Raw genomic sequence first — 23,278 nt, 5'->3', positions numbered from 1 at the left:
ACACCACCGAGGCCACAAGGAGCCAGTCCCAGCAGCTGCCTCCAGGCCCTTCCTTACATTCGAGGGCTGGCACCCCTCCTGTGCGCCTGGCACTGCCCCTTCCCACCCTCGCCCCAGGCTGCGCTGGGCACGGAGCAGCGCCCGCCCTGCAGGGCCTGACCCGGGCAGGCCGAGCCTCTTCCCCAGGGAAGCGGGAGAGCAGGGACAGGCCAGAGGGAGCGCGGCCTCACAGCGGCCGTGAGGGACAGCAAAGGCCGAGCCGAACGCCAGGATGGGGCAACGGAGCGGGACTGGAAGGGGACGGGGAGCTGAGCCCCTGGCGAGGCAGGGGGAGAAGAAGCCAGGCAGAGGATGGCCGCTCTCCACTCGGGGCCGGGGTGTTGGGGCAGGCCTGCAGAGGCCGCCCCAGTGCAGGATGGCCGGGGAGAGGTGGGGGACACCTCCCAGGCGTGGGGGACGGCGAGGGCAGGAGACCGAGAACGCCCCGCACAGTGCAAGGCCAAGGCGGCTGAGGGACACGCGGGAACGCGGGCGAGGGCAGGGGGATCCACAGGCGCTGCCCTCTGCCCCCGCTCCAGGGAGCGACCCAAAAACACCCGCTCAGACAGCGTGGGCAGGGCACGGCTGAGCGGGGCAGCTCCACCAGCCGCACAAGAAACCCACAGTGTGTTGTCCCACACCAAGCCTCCCTCCTGCTCAGGCGTGGGGCAGCAGCAGGCTGGCTCCAGCCGAGGACACAGCTGCGTGAGGCTCTTCTTGACTGCAGCTTGTGCAGAAGCAGGTGGTGATGGTGGAAGGGATGTTCCCCAGGCTCCTGCAGGCTGTGTGTCCTTCCTGACGCAGCTGAGCTTTCCAGTCAGCAGCAAGCATGGCAAATGTGCTTTTGGGGCTCTGGGTCCAGCTCCAGCCCGTATGGCAGCTGCCCACCCTGTAGCACTGAGCTCTGCCCTGCAGAGAGGGGTCACAGCTCATCATGAAGTCTGCCCAGATATTTTTGCCAGGCACTGCTGACTTACTCCCCACGTCCTCTCAGAGAGCCTTCACCCCTGCACCCAATTCTTTTCCTTGCTGTTCCCTTTGTCCCTTTATCATCCCATTCTTTCCACTGCAGCCATCTCTTCCCCAGGTCCTTCCAGCCTGTCCCTCTTCTACATCTTCTCCATCTCCCTCTACCTGTTACCACCTTGCCTCACCACTCCTTGGTCCCACCATACCTTATTCACCCCTACTGTGTCTGCCTCTCCTCTTTCTAGCTCCTTTTCCACCTTCCTTCTGCATCTTCCCCTCCTTCCTTCAAGCCTGCCAGGCAGAGCCTCCTCCAGCAAGGCAGGCTGATTAGCATTGCAAACACACAGAGGCCTCCTCAGCCCGACATAATTCTTCATTTGTCAGTCATGAATATTTCACACCTGCCTCAAGAGGGATTTATTCAGCATGGAAGAGTGGGGAGGGGGAGAAGGGAAGATGGTACTGCAGCATAAACTGGGGCAGCACCAGCAGATATGGGAAAGAGCTCTACCCCACAGGAACGGCATGACTGGAGTCTCACCTTCCCTCTCCTGGGTGCAGGACCCCACCTCAGGCTTCTCCCCAAGGCTGTTCCTGGAGCTAGAGGGCAGGTCTGCCCCCAAACCCATTCCTCACCCTCCACAGTTTCCAGTGAGGTGAACTGAACCCCTGTTTTCTCTGCCAATTGCAACCAAGCCAGAAATAAACTGTGAAAGGGTTTGGTCTTGGTTTGGTCCCAAAGTCCACTTTGCCCTGGGAGAAGGCAGCATTCAGGGACTTGCCAAAGCCAAGCCATAGAAACTTAAAAACTTCAGGCAGTCTCTCCAGACTTTTTCCCAACAAAGAGGTTTTTGAGGTTTCATCATGCCCTGCCCTCTGCCAGGGTCAGTCAGGGGAGAGAATGCATAGCACAGACCTAGTCCAGAGGTCTATGCAACCAATAAGAGGAAGGTGGTGGGAGGTCTTCTAAGTGATTATAACCAGTTCCACATCAAGTTTTCACTGTATCAGAGGTTTCCCTTCAGCTAAAGCACTCCACTCCATTCTCTCAAGAATAACCTTGTTTTTTGGGAAAGAGCAACCAGTGCAAAGGGAGGGTGGTGACCATTTCTCTCACAATATCTACCTTGACAGGGCTCACTCCTGTTCCTCAATAACTGGGGGAAATGATGGCCACTAGAAAGAGCAGGCCTTTGGTATATAACACATACCCCTTTACACACGACTGTGAAAAGCAGCTGAGAAAGACCACATTTGGAGCAAGGGAAAGGGGGACACTGGTAAGCAGGAGGAATGTGGTTTATGGGGTGATTGGTTTGGGTTCTCTTTGGGGTATGTTCCCTCTCAAACTGGTAGGAGTCTCTCATAAAATCATCTGGGATCAATGAAAAGAGCAGAGAAAACAGGGACAAGGACAGGAGAGACTTGGAGGGAGGAGGTTAAATTCCAACAAACTGGCACATACACAACAGGTGTTTGCTCAGAAAAATACAGTAAAATTGTCATGCAAATAGAACGTTAAATCTGCTTTCCTCCGACAGGGCTGGCATCACTTTGTGAGCCTTCATCCTGAGGGAGGGAGCAGGACAAAGAAGAAGGGAGGAGGAAGGAAGGTGAGACACTTTGTTCCCCTTCCTTGCCCTCTTCTTCCCACAGAACAGTCCATCTTGTGCAAACTTCATCCAATGGTTTGAAATGGGGGGCTACAGCTGGGAGAGAAATGGCTTTTCCCTCCTATCCAGCCTTACCCCCACCAGAGAAAAAAGAAGGGCCTGATGATAGCTGTATCCCTGACCTTTCTTTTCTGCCTCATTGAGGTGCTGAGGGGAAAAAGCAGAAATCTCTACAGGTTCATGCTCCCCCTTAAAGCATTGACTGAGCAGATCTGTTTACAAGACCACACAGCAGAGAAGCACAGGGAGGGAAGAGCTGGGGAGAGGAACAAGACTCCATCCCCCCTTGCCTGTCATCCCCCTTTTCCTGTCCAATTCTGTGCCCCAGCCATTAGTCTTTTCTGCTTGGATGGCTGCCGTGCTGGAAGACCACTGAGCCTGCTCCATGTGCCAGCAGTGATGTGATTCCCTTTGTGACTTCCCTTCATCCTCCTGCACACAGGTGCACACACATGTGTACACACACCCCTTCCTCTGGGCTGAATTGGCTCTTACCATGTGGAGTCAGTCCCACAAACACCTCTGGACTCAAGGCAAAATAATGCTTTGACTGTGGGAAAGCAGGCTGACAGTGAAAAGTCTGAGGCAATGGGGTCAGGACGTGGCTTAGGATTGTTACCATCAGCATCCCTAAAAGGAAGAAACTCCACACATCTCCATAGGTTTACACTCTGGGGATACCTGCTCTGGTTTTCATGTACCAGACTCTGCCTACTGCTCCCCCTCACTTACAGAAGGGGAAATTGCCATCTGTGGCATAGAAGCCAGCTCTCACAGCTGGCATTGCTACTACCTGGCACACAACAGGCAAGTTCTCTGCATGCAGCATGTAAATCCCTCCTAGAGAAGCTCCTACACCCTCATCCTTCTCCCAGGGCCCCCAAAAACACCGGGTCTTCTGAGGAGCACTCCAAAGAGGAAATAATTACTAAGGGAGGGCCAACATAACATAGGCCCTCATCCTGATAGAGGTGAACTACAGTCAGGTGTTGGCCAGATCATGGAGAGGAGGCTCACTGTGTTGCATAAAGATGCAGTGCCTGACAGAAAAACATTGAGGGAGAAAGTGCCAAGATTGTGCTTTGTTGGGTTGTTCAAAAATTGGACTAGATGGAGAGGGCAGAAGGCTCATTCCCAAATCTGTGACAGACCTTCTACCCAAGATGCAGAGATTGGGACCCAGCAAGTGCAACTGGGATTTTGTCAAGATGTGAAAGGATCCCTAAGAAAAGTTTGTCACATGTGTGAACAGGTGGAGGATTTAAGAGATGATATGTTGCTCTCATAGCAACACGAGGGCCTCTAAGTAGTCAAAGGAACACTGTCATCCATATTCTCTTGTATCCCACACACACGGAGGGGCTGCACACACAAAGGGAGCTTCTTCCAGGCCATGCTTCTTGGGCTACTCCCAGGCCCCATTCTCACATCCTGTTTGTTCCCTGTGCTCCTGTCTTCACCCTAGGCTGTCCCCTATGCCAGAACGTCCACAGCCTACAGAAGAGAAAGACTCTTTGTGAGGCCAACCCAATGAGATGAGCAATGAAATCCTGCTCTTCACATACACCTGGAAGTGAGGAGGTTGGATGATGCTCTTCTCATGGACACCCACCCCATAGCCCATGTTGTAAATCAGTTGGGAAGAGCCACAGAAGCTTCATGGAGAACTTGTTCTGCTGAGGTCCTCTCCAGGTCCCTTCCTCACAGTAAGAGGGACATGAACAGAGAGCATTAAACTGACTACACGAGGGCAGCCTGAGCATAGGTGTGTGTGGTGAGGAGGACCTCTGACCTGTAACACTCATGGAGAGATGGGAGCCCTACACACCTCTGAGAGACCAGGCCTTCCTGCCTTTTCCTCCACCACTCCTTGAGGACCTGTCTTGCTGTGCCAAAGAGAATATTCACAACCTGTTTCTCCCCACCAGCTGGCAGAAAACTGGCTTTGAGAAGGCCTGGAGAATGCCTGTCCCTCCAGAATTGCTGGTGCTCATCAGCAGCAACATGGCAGGAGAAGGGAAGGAGGAAGAGCAGCAAGGGCACGGAACCTGTAATACTGTTGACCTACCCACCTTGGTCCTTCACATCTCTTCTCCTTCATCTGAGGAGGACGGAGATTTGTGAAGTATCTAGACGGGCAGTTCAAACCTAGGAACCCTTAACAGAGAGGGACAGGGAAGAGCAAAGGAAAAGAAGGGAGACAACTTCTTCCAGCAATTCCCATCTGTCTTAGAAGGGGACAGGAGAGAGAGAAAAACCTCCACTGCTAAAGAAAATGAGGGGAAAAGTTAGTGATGGAAGATTTGGCATAGCAGGTGAACGAGGTGGACAAGGAAGCTTTTTAAACCAAAGTCCTTCCCTCCCACCCAAAAGAAAAATCAGCCTTCAACAGGAACAGAAAGATGAATAGTTCACAGCTAAGTTTCCTGCCCTGTGAGTGTCCATCCCTGCCCTTCTCCTGCCACCACTGCCACCCACTCCCAGGCCATTCCCACCCACCCACACTCCAACGTTGTTACCACAGTGTCAGAGCAGGATGCTCCTCCCAACCACCTGTGGGCAGAACAATGGTCCCCGTAACACAGTAGAGACAATTCGGCGTGTGTGTGTTTGTGTGTGTGTGTGTTTGTGTGTGTGTGTGTCAGTGTGTGTCTATCTGTGTGTGTAAGAGTTGTTGTAAACTTTAAGAAAAGGTTTTGTCAGTTTTGTATTTGTCAGGAGTATTCTGTTGTTGGTTTATTTTTCACAGTCAAGTGGCTTTTTTTTTTTTTTTTTTCTGGTTGTTGGAGGGGGGTCTTGGTTTGTATTGTTTCCTTGTGAGGAAGAGTCACAGCTTCTGCTGAGCAGAGACTCCTTTCCAGTAATCCAGGATGTCATGCAGATCCTCATCCTTGGCAAATTGAACTTTCTTCCGCAGGGCGTGCCCAGCTGCCATGTAAACCTCCTCCCTGTGATGCTTCTTGTAAGGCCGGAATCGCTCCCAGATCTTGTGGGTGCTCTCTGAGGAGTACTCGGGGCTGGAGGAGTAGCCCGAGAAGTAGTGTCTGGGGGAGAGCTGGGAGTACGTGGAGTCTCGCTTGGACCGGGACAGTGGCTTGAGGAATGACACCCGCTGGCTCAAGGTGTCAGCGCTCTCCTCGTAGTACAGGGCCGGGAAGGAGTGACGGTGCTCACTGCAATGGTAAGAAGGCTTGACCTCCAAGTGGTGGATGGCGCTCGGAGACACCAAGGGAAGACGATCCAAAGGGCTGTTTAGTGGGCTGCCCTTCTCAATGTATTTGGAATCAGACTTGCTGAGTGGTGGGTGGTCAGGCACATCCAAGCTGAAGACCTTGGCGCTCTTGATGGAGCCACTAGAGGAGACACTGCAGGTCTTTCTGGCCACAGCAGCATCAGCACTGAGCTGGCGCTGCAAAGGGTGGTGGGAGCTTTCCTTGTAGGGTGGGGAAAGAAAGCTGGGCCGCTCCAGCCCACTCGAGGAACCGGCTGGGATGGACTGGCACTCAAAGGCCATGTCTGAGTCAACACCAGTCCCACCACCCAGGAAAGATGCTGTGTCCAGCTTGAGGGCATCAATGCAGTTGTTGATGATCTGGTTGACCTTGTCTACCTCCTTGGCTATAGTAGAGATCTCAGCAGCTGAGCCTTGCCCATTGTCAAGCTCCCTCAGGTCCTCATCTCGCTGGGTTCTCTCCAGCCCATCCCCACCACCAGTCCGCACCTCAATGTAGTTACCTTTAGTGGTGACCTTAGGAGTCTCCATCCCAGCGTCCATTGACTTTGATGGGGGCAACTTCTCCCCAATCATGGAAGGGATAGAGGACATCCGTGAGACGGGAATGACAGGTGGCTCACCCAGCTTCTGGGAAGGATGGACCATGGTACTGGTATCAATATCTGATCCATAACGCATTTCCAGAATGGTCTTTTTGACATTGAGTGACTTCTGTTTCTCCTCCTGCATCCTCCGCTTCCGCAGGCAGTAGTACACCACCCCCAGGACAATGACCATCCCAAAGAGGCAACCCAGGGTGGTCATAATATAGTGTGTAGTGGTGGAAGTACTGGAAATAGGATCCTCCCTGCCTTTGCTCCGGGTGGCAAAAGTCAGGCAAGTATGGTTGTAACGCCTGTTGTTGCGGATAGAGGCCACACAGAATGTATAATCAGTGTGGGCCTTCAGCTTGTTGACAGTGACATATTCCTTCTTGCTCTTCAGAGTTGCTATGTCAGAAACATAGCTGTTGTTGTATTGGACCAGCACATACATCTTACTGTAGGGCATGGGGATGGTGACCATCAGGATGGCCGAAGTGATGGTGACATCGTGTAGCTTGATGCTGGGACTGAAGGAGGAGTCAGTGGTGGAAGAGGCTGGAGGCTTGACTGAGAGGAAATCCCCAGGGCTGATGGCTGACCCCTCATCCAGATCTCGCTGGGAGTCAGGGGTGTAAGGAGTTGGGTTGACCCTGGAGAGGGAGGGGATGGTGCCCCCTCTGCACATGGACTGGAAGATGGTGATGGCATTGCGGTTGTGGTGAGGCCGAGGCACCAGAAGGGGATACCCAGCAAACTCCCGTGGAGTCTCGCACTGGAGGCGGTCATAGTTCTTGGTGACGTTGTTGAAGAGAGCCAGCCAGTTAAGAAAGCTGTAGAGGCTACAGTCACAGTTGAAGGGGTTGCCAGCCAGCTCGCACACCATCAGGTTGCTCAAGCTGGTGAAAGTGTTGCCCTCCAGACGGCTGAGGCGGTTGGATGACAGGTCAATGCTAATCAAGCTGGGGCACTCAGAGAAGGCAGTGGGGGTGACCAACTCAATTAGGTTATGCTGCACAAAGAGGAACTGGAGACGGGCCATGCCCCGCAACATGCCCTCTGTCAGGTTGGTGAGTTTGTTGTAGCCCAGCTGTAGGACCTGGAGGTTTGACTGACCCATGAAAGCTCCATCCTCGATGTAGGAGATCTCATTCTTGGTCAGGTTCAAATCAGTCAGGTTGCCGAAGCGGTTGAGGGAGGAGTACAGCACCACTTTGAGCTTGTTCTCGTTCAGACGCAAGTCGTGCACCGTGCTGTTGATATGCTGGGGGATGGTCTCATATGGGGGTTGGTTCTGGCTGCAGATGGCCAGCCACACATACCCCTTGTCCCCCTCAATCAGCCAGCAGTCACCTCGCACGGTGCCAGGGGAAAACAAGCAGAGCAGGGCAGCTGCCCACAACCCCAGGCACAGCATGGTCTGCAGTGGTGCCCTCATCAAGATGGGGGAAAAGAAATCCCCAACAAAAACCAACGCCAAATGTCAGGACAACAGCAAAAACAAACTAGGGAGCAGGAACTGGGGTTTAGCAATGAAAGGGAATGAGCACCCCAGTCCTATCAGATGTCATCATCATTATTTCTTCTTGCCCTCTGGGTCAAGTCAGGAGCAAAGAGAAAGGGGAACACATGCAATCTTCTTCTGGAACACCCAAAAGCTATGACCATGGATGTTTGGTCTGGAAGGGAACTACTTTGTGCTTCTTTTCTAAACAAAAATTCAGGCCAAAGATAATGAATCTTCTTTGATGTTCATGAGCGACTCACATGCTTTTTCCACTTTTCTCCCCTCCCACCCACCCCCCACCCACACCAAACCCACCCCAAAACAAACCCAAGTCTTCCCCCTTCTAGTCTTCCCCCGCCCCTCCACAGTGTGATTTGGAAGAACAAGGCAGGGCTGCCTCCTGTGTCGCTCACGCTCCCTCGGTTTATATTCCTTCTCTTCCTTCTTTCCTGGGTTCCCTCTGAGAAGCTTCAGAGCTTCGGATCAAACATGTCGAAAACAAAAATACAAAGAGGGAAAGAGCAAGTGTGCACGAGAGAGATCCATCTGTCACTGGAATCTGGAAGAGAAAACACAAGAGACAAGAAGAGGCATCATTTGGAAGGGTCTTAGAGATAAGTGTAGAGATAGCAATGTTTCACGAGAAGAGGGAGATGGGGAAGAGACACATTAAGGGGGGTGCAAGCAGAGAGGTGTGGTAGTGCCTGCCGTGCTGATAAGCCTGTGAGGAGGGAACCCTCACGATGTATAATGTCATATCAGGGATATGCAGAAGGGTATCCGGGCTCCCTTAAGTAGTGTGATCACAGCCAGGGACCTGGGGGAAGGCAGTGGCGTGGGAGTAGAAGGGGAAGGGAAAAGAGAGTGGGAAACATAAAGCTGTTAGTGCGGGGGCTCAAAACCCTTAGTGTAAACAAAGGCAAGCCCCAAGCACAGCCAAAGCCATGAATTTTCAGCTGCCTGAAAATGATGTACACAGAATGCATGAAGCAGGGAAAATGCAGAGAAGCTTCTCTCCCCCCCACACCCCCCCCAAAAAAGCCAAACTTTTTTTTTCCTTTCTTTCCTTCTTTCCTTGATGCAATAGGGATAAATTATTCAAGCCACGTGTAACCACTTCTGCTCTAAAAATTGTTCCTGACTCTTGGTGCATGGACAAGGCTGTTGAGGTGAACCAGTCTGGCTTGAGCACAGTGGGGGGATGAAAAGCAGGCAGTGTGTCAAATACCAGCCTCCAGTCTCTCACCCAACAATGCCAGAACTCCTAATCTGAAGCACATCACCCATCTTCCCCCCACCAAAGAGAAGTGCACAGTTTACACCTTCTTAGTACACTACCTCTCCTTAGGGGCTATGAACACTGCCCCTTTGTAAGAAAGCACACCTTGCAGACAAAATGACATTTGCTTGTTAAACCACAACAAATGTATTTCTGGGCTCTGGGCAAGCTCCTGGTTCTGACTGCGAAGTGCAGCCTGGAGCATCTTTCTCTCCAGCTACAGCTTCAACCCTTCTGCCTGTGCTGAGACAGGAGCCTGGCAGGGGTGTCCTCAGGCAGCACAGAGGAAATAATTTCATACAGCAGATAAATCATGTGGGCATTGTGCTCTTTTTTTATTATTATTTTTTTTTTCCTTTTATTATTATTTTGAGGAGAAAGGAAACACTAAAAAACCAGAGAAAATTATTCTGTGTAAATGAAAAATAAAGATCCCCTCTTGCCCCTTTTATTTTGGGGGGAAGCTGCTCACTAAAGATATCGCTGGAGCTTTTCCTGCAAAAGCTGAACCAATTTCTAGCACAGAGACACAAAGGGCAGAAATAAAATGAAGGAAGATAAATGAAGGAGGAGTGAACCCTTGAGGAACAAGGCTTACGTCTGTGGAGAAATCTGAGCTGATTTGGGTCTGTGGAATTACCAGGCCAGCTGGATTAAGGGATCAGAGATAGTGTCACAGAGAAACACTTAAATATTCAATAATCCAAAAAGTAAAGCCAAGACATAGGAGGGAAGGGGGAGAAGAGATAGACCAATGGAAAAGACAGAGAAAAAACCTCCATTCCCCACAGCTCATCATCTGAGGCCACCAAACTCATGTCATTTATGGTTGTCACATGATGGCCTTCAGCTGCTGCCTCAGCTTTGCCTCAGCCAGCAATGAAGCAGAAGGCAGAGGTTTTTACAGTCTGTTGCTTTGTTTCTCAGCCTGGTAATCCAATGAGAAATAATTTCCTGACACTGTTTCCCCAGATGCATCAGATAGGAGGCACATCTGGCTCTCCACAGGTTGGGACCCACAGGCCTCTGATATTCCTCAGTGCCAGTCCCCTGCCTTGTTCCACCATTTCCAGAGGTGACTCCATGCAGAGACACAGCGAATTCTCCACATCATCTCTGTCCATTTACCTTCCTCTCTAATGTTCCTTCACTTCACCTGATTTCTTCCACTGAACAGAGGAGTGGCAGATACTATCATGCTTTTTGCACTTGGGTGCCCAAAGTATGTCCACCCTAGGCAAAGGCCAGGGGCAGCTACTGATCAAAGAGGGAAAAGATTTAGGGATTAGAGATTTTAACCAGCATCCTTCTCTGAGCATGATCTTCTGGCCTGCCTGTCTCACCTCACCAATTACCCTGCACAATATCCAGCTCCATACAGGAACATCCCAGCCCACTTGCTTTGACCCCTTCTGGCAGGGCACACTGCTCCAAAAGCTGTGCTGAAGTCACCACTGCCTGCTGTAGCTTGTTCAAGGTGCACAGAGAGAAACTGTGTCAGGACCACATTCCTCTGCAGCAACCCCAGCAATCCCTGAGAGTCACCCCATCCCATTCAAGCAGCTGCACTCAGGCAGGATAGAGAGGCTTTGGAAGGGCAGATGTCCTAGTAGCCTGGAATGGAAAAGGTGGGTGGGTTAGGGGTGGATGGAAACAAAGGCGGTGTTTATCACTGCTGTTTGCCAAAACCAAGGGGAGCATGCAGAAATTCCTGCTTCCTGTCTACCTCCCACCTGGGCTCAGCCACCTCAGGAAGGTCAAGCCACTCCTCAAGCCAAACTCATTGGTCCCCTTGGGTCCCCAGTGTAGCCATGTATGAGAAATACACAGACCTAGACATTCTTCCCCCAAAGGTTCCCGTCTCCCCTCTATCATGCTGGTTTTAAGGGCCCCGAGTCCAGCCCAATCCCTGGCCTATTGCACCCCTGCCCATGGCCCAGCACCCTGTCTCAGCTCAGTCCAAGGGCATCAGTCCCTGCTACAGCAATGTTGTAGGAGAGCTGGTCTCCAGCTCCACCACAGCCATGCCCTGCCCTCTAGGGAACAGCTGCTCCTGACCCTGGCAGTGCACAGTCAGAGGGAGGCCTGAATAAAGGGCAGCACTGTGCCCTCCTGCAACTGTCTCAGCCAAAAGAACATAAATCACACAGCACTGGAGTCCAACAGCACAAGGAAGCAACACTCTGTCCTTTCTGCTGGCCTGAAAGGTGCTGACAATGGAGTTGGCTGTTTCCCTCTCTTGCTTCTCAGGCAACAGAGGAACAAGGCACAGGGATGGAGTGTGGGCAGGGGAAGCAAGAAAGTCCAGCACAACAGAGAGCCAAGGAAGGGGGATACAAGGGTTGTGGAGAACTTATGGGCAAGAGAAAAAGTTAGGACATGGGATATGTTTTATAGGGAGGGTACAAGACAGCCACTTCCATATGCTGGGCTTATTTAGCTGCAGAGTTCCAACACTCTTCAGCATCACCCAAGATTTACAAGCCCTTGGCTCCTGGCCATCCTCATGTACATGTGAACATGAAGGAACAGCAGTGACATTGCACCCATGAAAGCAGTGCTCTCCTTGGCTGGCACAAAGTCAGCCTATCAGCTCCCAAGTGATTTCCCCCTGCTTTATTGTCTATTAATGCATGCCTCAATGTTATTGGCATTTATCTGGAGCACTTTGAGAAGAGCAGAAGGCCACAGGGATGGTTCCTTTGTTCAGAGGATAGCAAAGAGAAGGGAAGGTGAAAGAGAGTGGAGAATCCCAAATCTGAGTCAGGAGGTAGGTGTAGATGAACACAAACATCCCTATGACTTGTAGTTCAAGGTAGCACAGGGGATGACACAGGATTGAGGTCACTAGTGAGATGGAAGCATAAAATACAGCCAGTGAAAGTATGAACAGCAGGATAGGAGGCATAGAGGCAAACTGGGGCCTGAGGGAATGGAAGGACCAAAACTGAGAGAGAATCCAAGGCAACCAGAAAAGTCACAGCTGCAATTTAGGCCTAAAATTCCAACCTTGCCAACCTTTTCCTCTTGGGGCCCCATGCACTGGAAAAAACAGCACTTAATTCTACCATTGCTTAAACGGTGCTAAGAGCCTCCCATTTGAAATGCATGCATTAAAAACCTGCCAAACACTCTTGACTCCTCTGGGGACACCCCGAAACCAGGCCAAAGCTCCTGCTGCTTTCTTAAGCTTCATGCTGAAGCTGAGCATCATTCCTCTTCCCAGCTCAGTGTGCTGCCTGCTCCTGGCAGGCCTCGGGGCACAAACACTATCTCCAAGGGACTCTGCCTCCTCTTCTCGGCTTTAAGGTCCTTCCAGGATTTCTCTAACTACTTTCTGAAAGAGGAGCCTTTCACAGACGTGCCTGGCACTCAAAATTCATGCTTTACTTGAAGGGACTCTCCCTATTTGTTAGGTAGTTTCTGTAATTCACAGTGGTCTGAGCATCACTGCAGCCACCCCAAATCATCACCCAGAGATTGTCCTTGCTTTTGCACCTGGTTCTAGGGGAAGCACAGTGCCATGGGAGAAGCTTGCAGCACAGCTAGGGCTCTTACATGACAGCAGTCCCTTCCCTCTCAGCCCTGTTTCCAGGGAATTTTTGAAGGAGTTACCCTCAAGTCATGCAGCAAAGAACCTGTGACTGTGGCCAGTGGTGCTCCAGAAGCTCTGACAAGTCTGGGACCAAGAGAAGAGGGAGCAGGAAGCCTGCTCCTATGGTTTTGTGGCAGGGAATAAATTTGTGTGTGTCCATATCAGAGAGAGAGAGAAAGAGAGAGAGAGAGAGAGGTGCCTTCTACTGTAGATTCTCTGATGCTCACCAAGGGTTGAGCTCACACAACACTTTCCTTTAATGGGTCTCAATGAAGGTTTCTTTCTCACGTTCTCTCTTCTCTAATTTATCCCCTATTTTCATGGAAGACGTAAGATCTCAACATCTCTCAGTTCCATTCCAATGTTACATTTGTTTGAAATCAACCCAGTAGCTTCAAAAATCCAGAGGTCAAAGGAGCTGTACAGCCACACTAGAAAGTCACACAACAAAAGGTGTTCCCATGTCACTAACCAGACAAAGCCTTCATCCCTTACAGGAGCTGAACTGATTTCAGTGAGTCCTGCTGAAGGGACTCCACTCAACCTCAGAGGCTCTGTGAGTTTGGCTGTTGGAAGAGAAATCTCAGGCTTCAGCTCTGGGCAGGTTCATTTCACCCTATACAAATCCACAGTGCCTGCAGGTAGAAAATTCATTCCTCTGAAAGCTGGGCAAGTCCTGCCGTGAGTGAGAGGAAGATTGCAGCCCCTAAACTGCAGCTGTCCCTGACATCCGGACCACTAGGATCCCAGCAGGACACTGGGAACCAAACAAGATCCCAGCTGCTTCTCACAGGACACCACTGCAAGGATACTCACAAAGCTCAAATTCCAGCCAGCAAGGATGGGACCCTGCAGAGAGGAAGGAAAAAGGGATGAAATACAGGCTGCAGTACTGCCCCAAGGACATGCTGCTCTGCCTTTGGCCAGTTTGGGGCACAGGAAGGAAGAATTCAGATGGAAAAAATTCAGAAGGAAGAATTCGTACACTCAGGCTCAAACAAACTCACTGCCATTGACTCCAAATCTTTGCTGGGACAAACAGCTTAAAGACTAACCATGAAAAAAACCTAACATGTGGCTGTATATAAAGCCCCAGCTCTCCCATTGCGCCTCCCCAACAGTGATTAGATGCCTAATTTGTTAGGCAGCAAGAGAGAGAGAATGGGAAGGCTCAAGGGAGAAAAATGAAGCAGCTCAGAAGCATGAAAGAGAGCTTTAGAAGCATAAATCTTATTTTAGAGTGATAAATACTGGCAGAAAGGTCTTTCATATGCCTGTGGTTCCCTGGCAGGCCAGAAAGCCACTTTTGTTTTCCAAAGTGAAATGGTTACCTTTTATATTAATATGATTATTGAAGATTAAGGAGGATTTGCATCAAGCCAGCTCCACCCAGCGAGCCTGCAGCAGCAATCCACAGAAGCGTGTACATGTGGGTAGGCTTGGGAAACAGCCTTCTCCAGGTGGGAGAGCACGTCAAGAGAGAGGTTCCACAAAAAATATCCGTAATAAGGCTGCCTTCAGTGCTCTGCCTCCAGAGCAGGGAGGGGGACCTGGAAATATTCTCCCCTTGTCATCCCATAAGCCCAGACAGGAGGCTGTAGAAAGGCTTAGAAACAATTCCTGCTGGCCATGGGGAGGGAGCATGGGGACTGTGTGACTCTGCAGGGATCTGCCATAGGGAGTGTGACAGCAAGACTGGCTCTGCCCGGTGCACTGGAATGGCTGTGAGTCACTGTAGAGAAAGAATGGCCCTGTCGGCTCCAGGGGTGCGAGGTGGAGGGGGTGTGTGTGCGGAGGAGTCGCTGTAGGTGATGGGGTGGATGTGTGGGCTGGGGGTGTGTGTGCTTTAGTCATCTGCGAAGCAGAGAATCGGCGCTGGCTCCTGGGGAGGGAGGAATTGCCATGGAGAGGCAGGAAAGGCTGTTTGTGAGTGTATGCGTGCTGTATGTGTGCTGGCATGAAGCAGGGCACCGTGGAGAAAGGGGTGGGAGTGTTCGGCTGTGTGAGAGGCGCTGCAGGGGACGGGGTGGGAGTGCAGGCTGCAGGTGGGCGTGCAGGGATCCTGGAGACAGCCAGTGTGTGTTTGGGAGAAGGGCTGTAGGGAAAGGGGAGGGAACGCTCCTGCTGTGCGTGTCCTGATGTGAGTCACTGCAGGGAGCAGGGTGTGAGGGCAGGCTCTGTGCAGGGGCTGCTCTGGGGGAGAAGGAGTGACCTCTGCTGTCTGTGAGGTTTTGAGGGGTAAAGGCACGGGAATGGCAGCTCTGCCCTGTGTGTGTGAGCTGCTGCAGGAAACAGGCCAGGAGTGGGGGCTCTGGGAGCAAGGGGAAAGCAGGGAGCGCTGATCATCATAACAGCATGTCCATCACAAGATCAGGAGAAGTACTTGGGCTGTATGTGGTGTCACTGCAAAGACCCCCCACCTCCTCAGGGCCATTGTGATGCCTCTGCTGTCCTGTGCTGGCTTTGGTGTCCTTTTTCCTTAACAAGCCCTGGCTCTCACCAGTCTGACTATGAACAGCAGGAAGCTATTTGAGAGATGCCCTCACTCAAACCAAGCATATCTCCAGTATTTCTGGATGCTAAAAACATCCCCAGCAACCCAGCAGTGCCAGTTTAGAGTGCCCCCCAAACATGCTACCCTGCAGGTAGAGCAGGAAAAGGGCATGGTCCTTGAATTACAACTCACTACAGTTGCCTACAGGGGGGACTCAGAGCCTAAGGAATCACATATGTCCTGGAATAGCAATCACTTCCTGACATGCACTGGCAGCCATTTGATCTGTGTAGGATACCTCCAGGCCTGCAAACTCCTGCAGGGCACAGGCATCGGCATTCAAGCATCCTTCAACATTCTCTCACCTTCCAGCCAACCTTGTCCTGGGTGGCCACCTGAGAGATTCCCTCACTGGCAGTGAGACAGCCCCTCAAAGCTCTTCCTCTGGTCAATGCATGTCTGGAGTCAGAAAGGCTCACACTGGACAGGGCATTATGTTTCCACAGGGATGCTTCCACCTTCTTTCCATCCTCCACCTGCAGGCAGCAGCACAGCTCTGGGGAGGGACCCTCCTCCCGGCCGGCTCGCCCACCTACATTTCAAGCTCACATCTGACATGCATTTTGACACAACCGTGCCTCCCCTCTCTTTTCCCCACTACCTTGCCTTGTTTAGAGCCTGGTTTTTTTCTTCCATTGCCAAAACACAATGACTGTTATAATTAACAGATTATCTCAGTGCGACAGCTGCAGTCCTTTGAAAATTAGGTTGAATAACAGGATCTTGCCGTATGGTAATTTCTTTTCATCTCTCAAATATTTTCTCTCTCTCACTCTCATTTCTACCTCATTTCTATTTTTCTTTCTTTCTTTTCTCTTTCCCCCCTCCTACATTCCACCAGCTCCCTGACTGCATGAGCAGTATCTTCGGGGAGAAGATATTGAAGGGCTCTCTCTGCCTTCATCAGCTATTTTCATTCCCCTTCTTTTACTACCACACCTCACAGAGAAGCAGTGCTTGCAAGTAGGCTCATAAACACATCAGGAAAATACATGCCCACCAGAGGCAATGGTCAGGGCCCTCTCAGAATCCCCACTGGTTCAGAAAGGCAGCACAGGGAATTTCATGGGGAGGGGAGAAACTGGGATGCAGTAGCCTGAACCATTGCATGCAACTTTGCCACGGGGAGCTGAGTGCAACGGTGCAGCTGAGTGGTTTGCACTGTTAGCCAGGGTGCTCTACCCACCCACCACCACCCGCCTTCTTGCTGACTCAGTATCTGCCCCTGACTCACCACTTGCTCACTGAATGGGGACTGGCAGTACTTACACGGCATCCTTCCCTCTGCTCAGGCAATAGCTCTGCCACTTACCACCCCCTTTCCCATTATCCACCTACATCTGTCTCTCTACCGACTCAATCAACCCAAGGCAGCCAGAAAAGCAGCTTGCTGGGGATTCAGGGTTTCAAAACCAAAATAAGAACTGCTCCCAGCTGGACCCAAATTAGAGGCTCTGGAAATCTCCTCCCCCGGGACTAGAGATCCCCTGGCCCTAGCTGTAAATGGAACTGATCCATCCGCAGAAGTGCCTGGATTCCTCAGTCTCTGCTTGGGCAGATGCATTAGCACACAGCGTTTCAGGCTGTGAGGATGACCAGCCAGACATGTGGGATGGGTCTGTTGGAATGGTGTCCAGGATTTGGCAACTGAAAGGTTTCAAGTTCATTATGTTCTGGACTCAAGAAGTCTGCAACTTGGTTGTTGATTAATTATTCTCACTGCCTGGCTTGAACTCACACAAAATGCCTTGGTCCTGCGCTGCTTATTTCAGCCATGTCTGTAATCTATACAATATCATCTGTTACACTTAAACACCATTTTTTTCTTTTTGCATAACAGGGAGGGATTTCTCCATATGACATGTCCAACACTCCACTGCAGAAGCCAGCTCCGGCTGGGTCCCGGGCCTCCTCCTGCCTCCTCAGCACAGCCATTTCCTCTCCTCCCATGGAGTTCCACCTCATTTATTTTCTTAATCCCAACTCAGTAGAACAGAAACACTTTGTCACCATTATTCTGCCAAAAGCCAAGCGGTTTTATAACAAACACTTATCCATTCCATTGTATTTCAGCGGTCTCCAGCAATGCTTCTCCTCATCGTCCGTGATCTCTCTCTTTTCATCCTTTGCCATCCTCAACCCTGCATTTTCTCTGCTTTCACTCCAGGCCCTGTGATAGCTCATGGCACTTATAGCACATCTCCTCATTCATTCACTGTCACTTACCCAAATGTTACCTTCATTTATTAATTCTTCTTTTTTCTAGTAGCATCCCTCCTCTGAGTGCTTTGTACAGTCCTACTTACGTATCCAATAATAGTATTTTCCCAATGAGTGAGTCATATACCCCTTTGCTGACATTTAGAATTCTCCTTGTTCTTTGAAACACGTTTATTCATTCCCCATCTCTACAATTATATATGTCTACTCGTGGCGTTGCATTTCCTACAGCAGCTGTGCAGCGAACAGATGATTTGTGCAAATAACCCAGCAAAATACTTTTTCCTCCTGGTACCTTGACATCCTCCATTTTAATTATGTAGGCCAAAGCTAATTCAAGCTATGATGCAATCAAAAATAGGGGACAGCTCAATTTAAAAAACACCCCACCCTTTCCTTTGTTCTTGCTCAGTACAGTTCTCCATCTTATTTCCTCACTTATTCTCTGCTCTACTTCTTTCAATGCTGTCAGTAGCAGAGTACATGGAGGCTGCAATTGTTATTGGGCCTCTGATTTCATAAGTGCTGAAAATATTTTCAGTGAGAAACAAACTTTGCTTCAGACTATTTCCAGGCCGAAAAGACCAAAAAAAAAAAAATTTAAAAAAAAATAAATAAAAGAGGAGCATTACTCAGCTAATATAGACATGTAAATGTCTTACCCACGTAATAGGTACTTCATGATGCTTACCCCCCTAAATCTCTCTCCAGGTAGCCCTAGAAAGCAATTAATGTGGCAGCCCCTCCTTGTTCCTCACTGTGGCCCTTTTCCTTCCCCCACAGTTGTTTCTCTTCGAGTCCTTAGTCACCCTTGCATATTCCATATTTTATTTATTCCTTACTACTCCTCTTAATCTGCATAGGCCAAACCCTAAGCTCCGGAGTCATCCTGACTCATTTTCTACCCAGGAAAAGCAATGATTTATATCAGTGGGAAAGCCTGTGATGTCAATCTGGACAGAGACTGATTCTGCATGGGGACTCCCACATAATTATTTCTTGTTCTCACTCATTCAGGTCTCCATTTAGCTACACACTTAAGCATGCACCCAACTGTAAACCCATGCAAGTCCCATTCAGCTTCTCAATTGCTTTCTTCTGCAACATCTGTGTTGATGGTTCCCACATCTTCCAAACACAACAGATTCTCCCTCCGTGCTTCCTCTTCCTAACCTCTCTGTTACCCACTCACCAACATCCTTCCTCTTGCTCTGAGAAATGCATTTTTTTTTCCTTTGCTTGTTTGGATTTTCTTATTTTCATTGCTGCCCGGGGACTCCAGCTTGTAATTTCACCTCCCTGTTCCTGAAATTGCTATGTTGAATAAAACACTGGCTTCCCCCTCTTCTCTCCAGAATTCAGAAATACTGAATCGGGCCACTAAGGAGAAAAGCTATTGGCCAGGACTGCTGTCTCTGCTACTGAAACAGAGCTGGCAGTAATATTTACAGGCGACTTTGAAAGCTCCAGGGATGGCTTGTGGCCAAAAATGATGATATCCACCCCCTCTTTTTTTTAATGATGTCTTCCTATGACTCAGTCTGGTCCATAAGTCAAAATAATTTCTTTTTATTTTTTTTTTACCCATCCTCCCTTTAAGCAATAAGAACAAGAGCCTAAGAACAGAACGCTGTAGCATCACAGGCAGGACAAGTTACGTCACGAGTAATGCAACTTGGGGTGTCCTTGGTAGCTTTAAAGGAAGCAGAACAAAAGGCATATGTCCTCTTTCCGGAGAAATGAGTTTTGGCAGAGCTAAACTGGCAATTGCCTGAGTTTTCTAAACTTAGTTTTATCTGTAAGCAAAGCAAGAAACACGCGGGAAGCAGAGACACGGTGACCTCGGGGGCTCATGACTTGCCAGGCTCAGCAAGGAGCTGCCGTGCACTTTATTATCCACCTTTGTGCAGAGGCAGAGCCTGGAATAAAGGGAGGGTGTCAGGGGAGCTGTGACAGCTGTTTCAAAGTGGGGCTGTGGTGTACCAGCCCAGGCTGCCCACACACCCACGCCTCTGCCTCCAGCCACGCACCCTGCAGCACAAACAGCCTCTCCAACGCTTGGAAAACCAGCAGTTCAGCCCCAGACCACTTAATTTGCTCCTCGCCTTTCTGTCTGCCAGTGGCAGGGGAAAAAAAAATGCATGTTTGGAAATTGGCAGTGTTGTGTATAGCATTACCAGGCTGGAGTTATACTGACTGCTAGACTGCTACAGGAAAAACAAAACTAAACCAAACCAGACCAAACCAAACAAACAAACAAACGAAAAAAAAACCCCACCACTACCACCAAAAAAAAAAAAAAAAAAACAAGCCCCCCCAAAAAACCCAAACGAAACAAACAAAAAACCACAAGCAACAAAAAACAAACAAACCCAACCAAAAAAAAAAAAAAAAATCCCAGGAAAAATCAAAACAAACAAAAAAAAAAAAAAAAGCCGAAGAGGGGAGCAGGCTGAGAGCTGTGAAGAAGGGTGGGGTGTGAGCGGGGGAGAGCCAGGCAAGGAAATAGGGAGAGAAATGAGACAGTCCTGTATCCAAGAGTAGATACTATGATGATGGGGACATTAAGAACATGATAGATAGGCAGGGAAGGAAGGCAAGCAGACAGAGGAAGGTACAGAGAAAGAGATGAGAGAGAGAGGGAGGGAGGGAGGGAGGGAGGGAGGGAGGGAGGGAGGGAGGGAGGGAGGGAGGGAGGGAGAAGGAAGAGAGAAAGGCAGAATTAATTTAAGAGGAATATTCTGAAAACATAATCTTCTCAACAGAGTTTAAAAAGAGAGCGAGAGAGAATTAAACAAACAGCGACAGGAAACTGAGAAAGAATAACTTTTTTTTTATGAGCTTGTTAACATTTGTGAAGTTAAGTAACCCTAAATTTATGCCATTAATTTGCATGTATTACATTTTTTTTTTTGTGCTGCCAGTTTATAGTCTCTGTGAAACCTTTAAAAAGTGGCTTTTTTTCTCCTTTTCCCTTTGCCTGTGTTAATTAAGGCTTGTGATATATGTATATTTTTACACTGCTGCTGTGCTCTAGCATTTAATCATGAAATGGGCCTTTTGCCTTTTCTTTGGGCTGCTCCTGCCTCATCCTTTCCCCTCCACAGAAACCTGAGGAGGCCTGTGGGTCCACCCACCTGCACTGATGTGCAAGCATGCCTAGAGCCAGACTGAGATCCCATGATCCCAGGCTGGGATTCTCCCTGTCAAACAAGGCAGCTTTCACAACAGGGGGAGGATCTTCAGCTGCTGAAGGGTTAACAGTTCCAATGCACCAGGGCATTCACATTGCCATACTGAAGCACATGGTATTTACACATTAGCAATCACTGGGGAGCCATAAATCGGATTCTCAGGGGAAATCCAGCCAAAGAACAGAGTGAGATTCCTAATGAAGGAAGTCACAGCCAAAGCTGGGGGAGGCACTAGTGACAGATACCCTCTAATCGACTGCTGGAATAAAGGGGATGCAGGTCATGCTCCAGGGCTTTAGTGGCATCTAGAATTATCCAGCCTAGGATGCACACAGAAAGAGCTGCTGCAGAAAACGAGAGTCCAGTTTCTCCCCTGCTTCCAGGGGACTGCACCACACCAGTTCTCAGGGGCAGTGTCCCTCCTCTCCTCCCAAGGACTCTTCTTTCTGGGCAGACACATCTCTCTCCTGAGCACATTGCTGACTTTGGAAGTGCCCAAGGCCAACACAGAGTGTGGCTGGTGGAGCCCTTTTGGCAGCTGTCCCAGCGAGCATATTTCTGAGCTCAGCTGGACAGGAGTCCTGCTCCTAAATGTGCTTTGATTGCTTTGCTCCTTTCCAAAGGCTCTGTTTCTCCCAGCTGTAAGCAGAGTTTGCTGAAGCAAGAAGCAGGTTGCTAAGCCTGGTTTGGATGCTGTTTGGTCCTTAGTGGAGCTGATGGGACTCATCTTGTTAAAAGCCAGCTGAGCTGAGACCATGAACAGTGAACATTGATTCAGACCTAATCACCCTCCGTGGGAGACACAGCAACTGGAGGAGGAAATAAGGGAGATTGCTGGTCACAGCAGAGGTGGTGTTCCCTCATCCCCTGTGGAGAAAGCTTGTGATCTCCTTGGGGTCTGACAGGGGTCTCTGGAGGGTCTCTGCTGAACTGGACTTGGGAAGGAGAGGTAGGGGAGACAGACCAGGCTTTCCACACTGTCATTTATTTTGCCATATGGGGGTGTTGAGCACCAGAGAGGATATTCTGATTTACTCCTGGCTTACTGTTGCTGTGGCAACGGGAGAAATACAGGCCAAACCAGGCTGCATCTGCAATGTGGTGGTAATAGGGAGTTTGGATTCCCATGTGTGTGTGTGTTTGTTTGTTTGTTTGGCTGTTGCAGGAGCCACATGGTAAAAAAGCACTGTTGCAATGAAAAGGGAATGAGGTCTGAATTGTACCCAAATACACCCTCCTCTCATGCAATAGCCAAACAGTCATGCATGCAGTCCTAGGGACAGCACACAGCCCAAGGAACATCAGCACACACATGTGGCCCTTCTTCCCATCACAAGTACACCCCTGGAGCTGGGGGTCCCCACCTGCTCTCCCACCCTTAAAAGAAGCCAGACTTCTTATTTCATAGGTACAAAGGTCCTGTGCACCAGAAACTTTGTGGTTGGGCTCTGAAATGCAGCTAAGAGTCTGGGGCCCCCCTGATGTCAGCAAGAGGATCTCCTCTGCTGTCAGACTCACATATCAGCTGTGATTCTAAGGGATCAATCCCCCACTTTGGTTACTGAGCAAATACTCCTCCCTGCAAATACTCCTCCAGCACATTGTAGTGACAAGTTCTTACCGCCCCCCACTCACACTCCCCAAGCTGATCAACAAAACAAACTCAGACCTTTCTCAACAGTCATATCCCCACTTGGGAGAGGTGGCCTTCACTGCCAACATCAGAGTGAGCCCTCAGGTCACACAGATTGGCCTGCTGCAGATACCAGCCTCCAGCTGTGCGAACTCATGAGTCTGCCAGCGCCATTCCCACCCCAGAAAGCAAGCTGTAGAGCACAGTTAATTTCAGCCTCTTTCCTTCCCTCTCCTCCAGCCTGCTGGAACCTGAGTATCCTCAGCCTAAACACTGGCCTCTGGAGAAAGGCTCCACGTCCACTGCATATTGGCCCCAGAGACCTAATTTAGGTTAAGTGGAAGGAAGGAAATTATTTTTCAACTGCCCCTCATGACCCCAAGGCTTCTCCTGCAGAATAGCCTTGTAGCAAGACAAAGTTGCTATTCAGCCATATCATGATCTGTTCTTCTTTATCTCACAGTCCATAATAGGCTGAAGGTAGCATAGGTGCAGGGAAGAATGGTCTGGTAACAGGACAAGGACATGGTTTTCTCAGGCACGGAGACTGAAGTTCCTGGAAATCAGACTCCAAATCAGCTTTGGGGGTCCTCCATTGCAACTTCTGCAAAGGAGGGACAAAGTCCATGGCAGAGACAGGCTGAATTTCCACAGTCTGGGAGAGCCAGAATCCTGTGAAGCAGGATTCCTCTATGAGGACAGCATACTTGGGGTGAGACACCACCAAAGACAAAGAGGTGAAAGGCTGATGATGCCAGTAACCTGTTGGCTGCTGACACTGAGATAAATAAAGTGTGTG

General features: G+C 49.9%; 1 protein-coding gene across 4 annotated transcripts in view; it reads right to left on the bottom strand.

Moving 5' to 3' along the window:
- Positions 1-4,724: 4,724 nt before the first annotated feature.
- Positions 4,725-23,278, bottom strand: part of ELFN2 (extracellular leucine rich repeat and fibronectin type III domain containing 2) — a 74,109-nt gene continuing 55,555 nt past the window's right edge. For all 4 annotated transcript variants that reach the window (XM_079303552.1, XM_079303551.1, XM_079303553.1 and 1 more), the window contains one exon: positions 4,725-8,563. In XM_079303552.1, coding sequence (XP_079159678.1) covers positions 5,509-7,935 — 2,427 coding nt within the window. In that variant the 5' untranslated portion in view covers positions 7,936-8,563 and the 3' untranslated portion in view covers positions 4,725-5,508. The remainder of the gene's footprint in view (positions 8,564-23,278) is intronic.

Source organism: Erithacus rubecula (assembly GCF_903797595.1).
Source record: "Erithacus rubecula genome assembly, chromosome: 4".
NCBI lineage: Eukaryota > Metazoa > Chordata > Aves > Passeriformes > Muscicapidae > Erithacus > Erithacus rubecula.
This window is presented reverse-complemented; position numbering and strand designations above follow the sequence as displayed.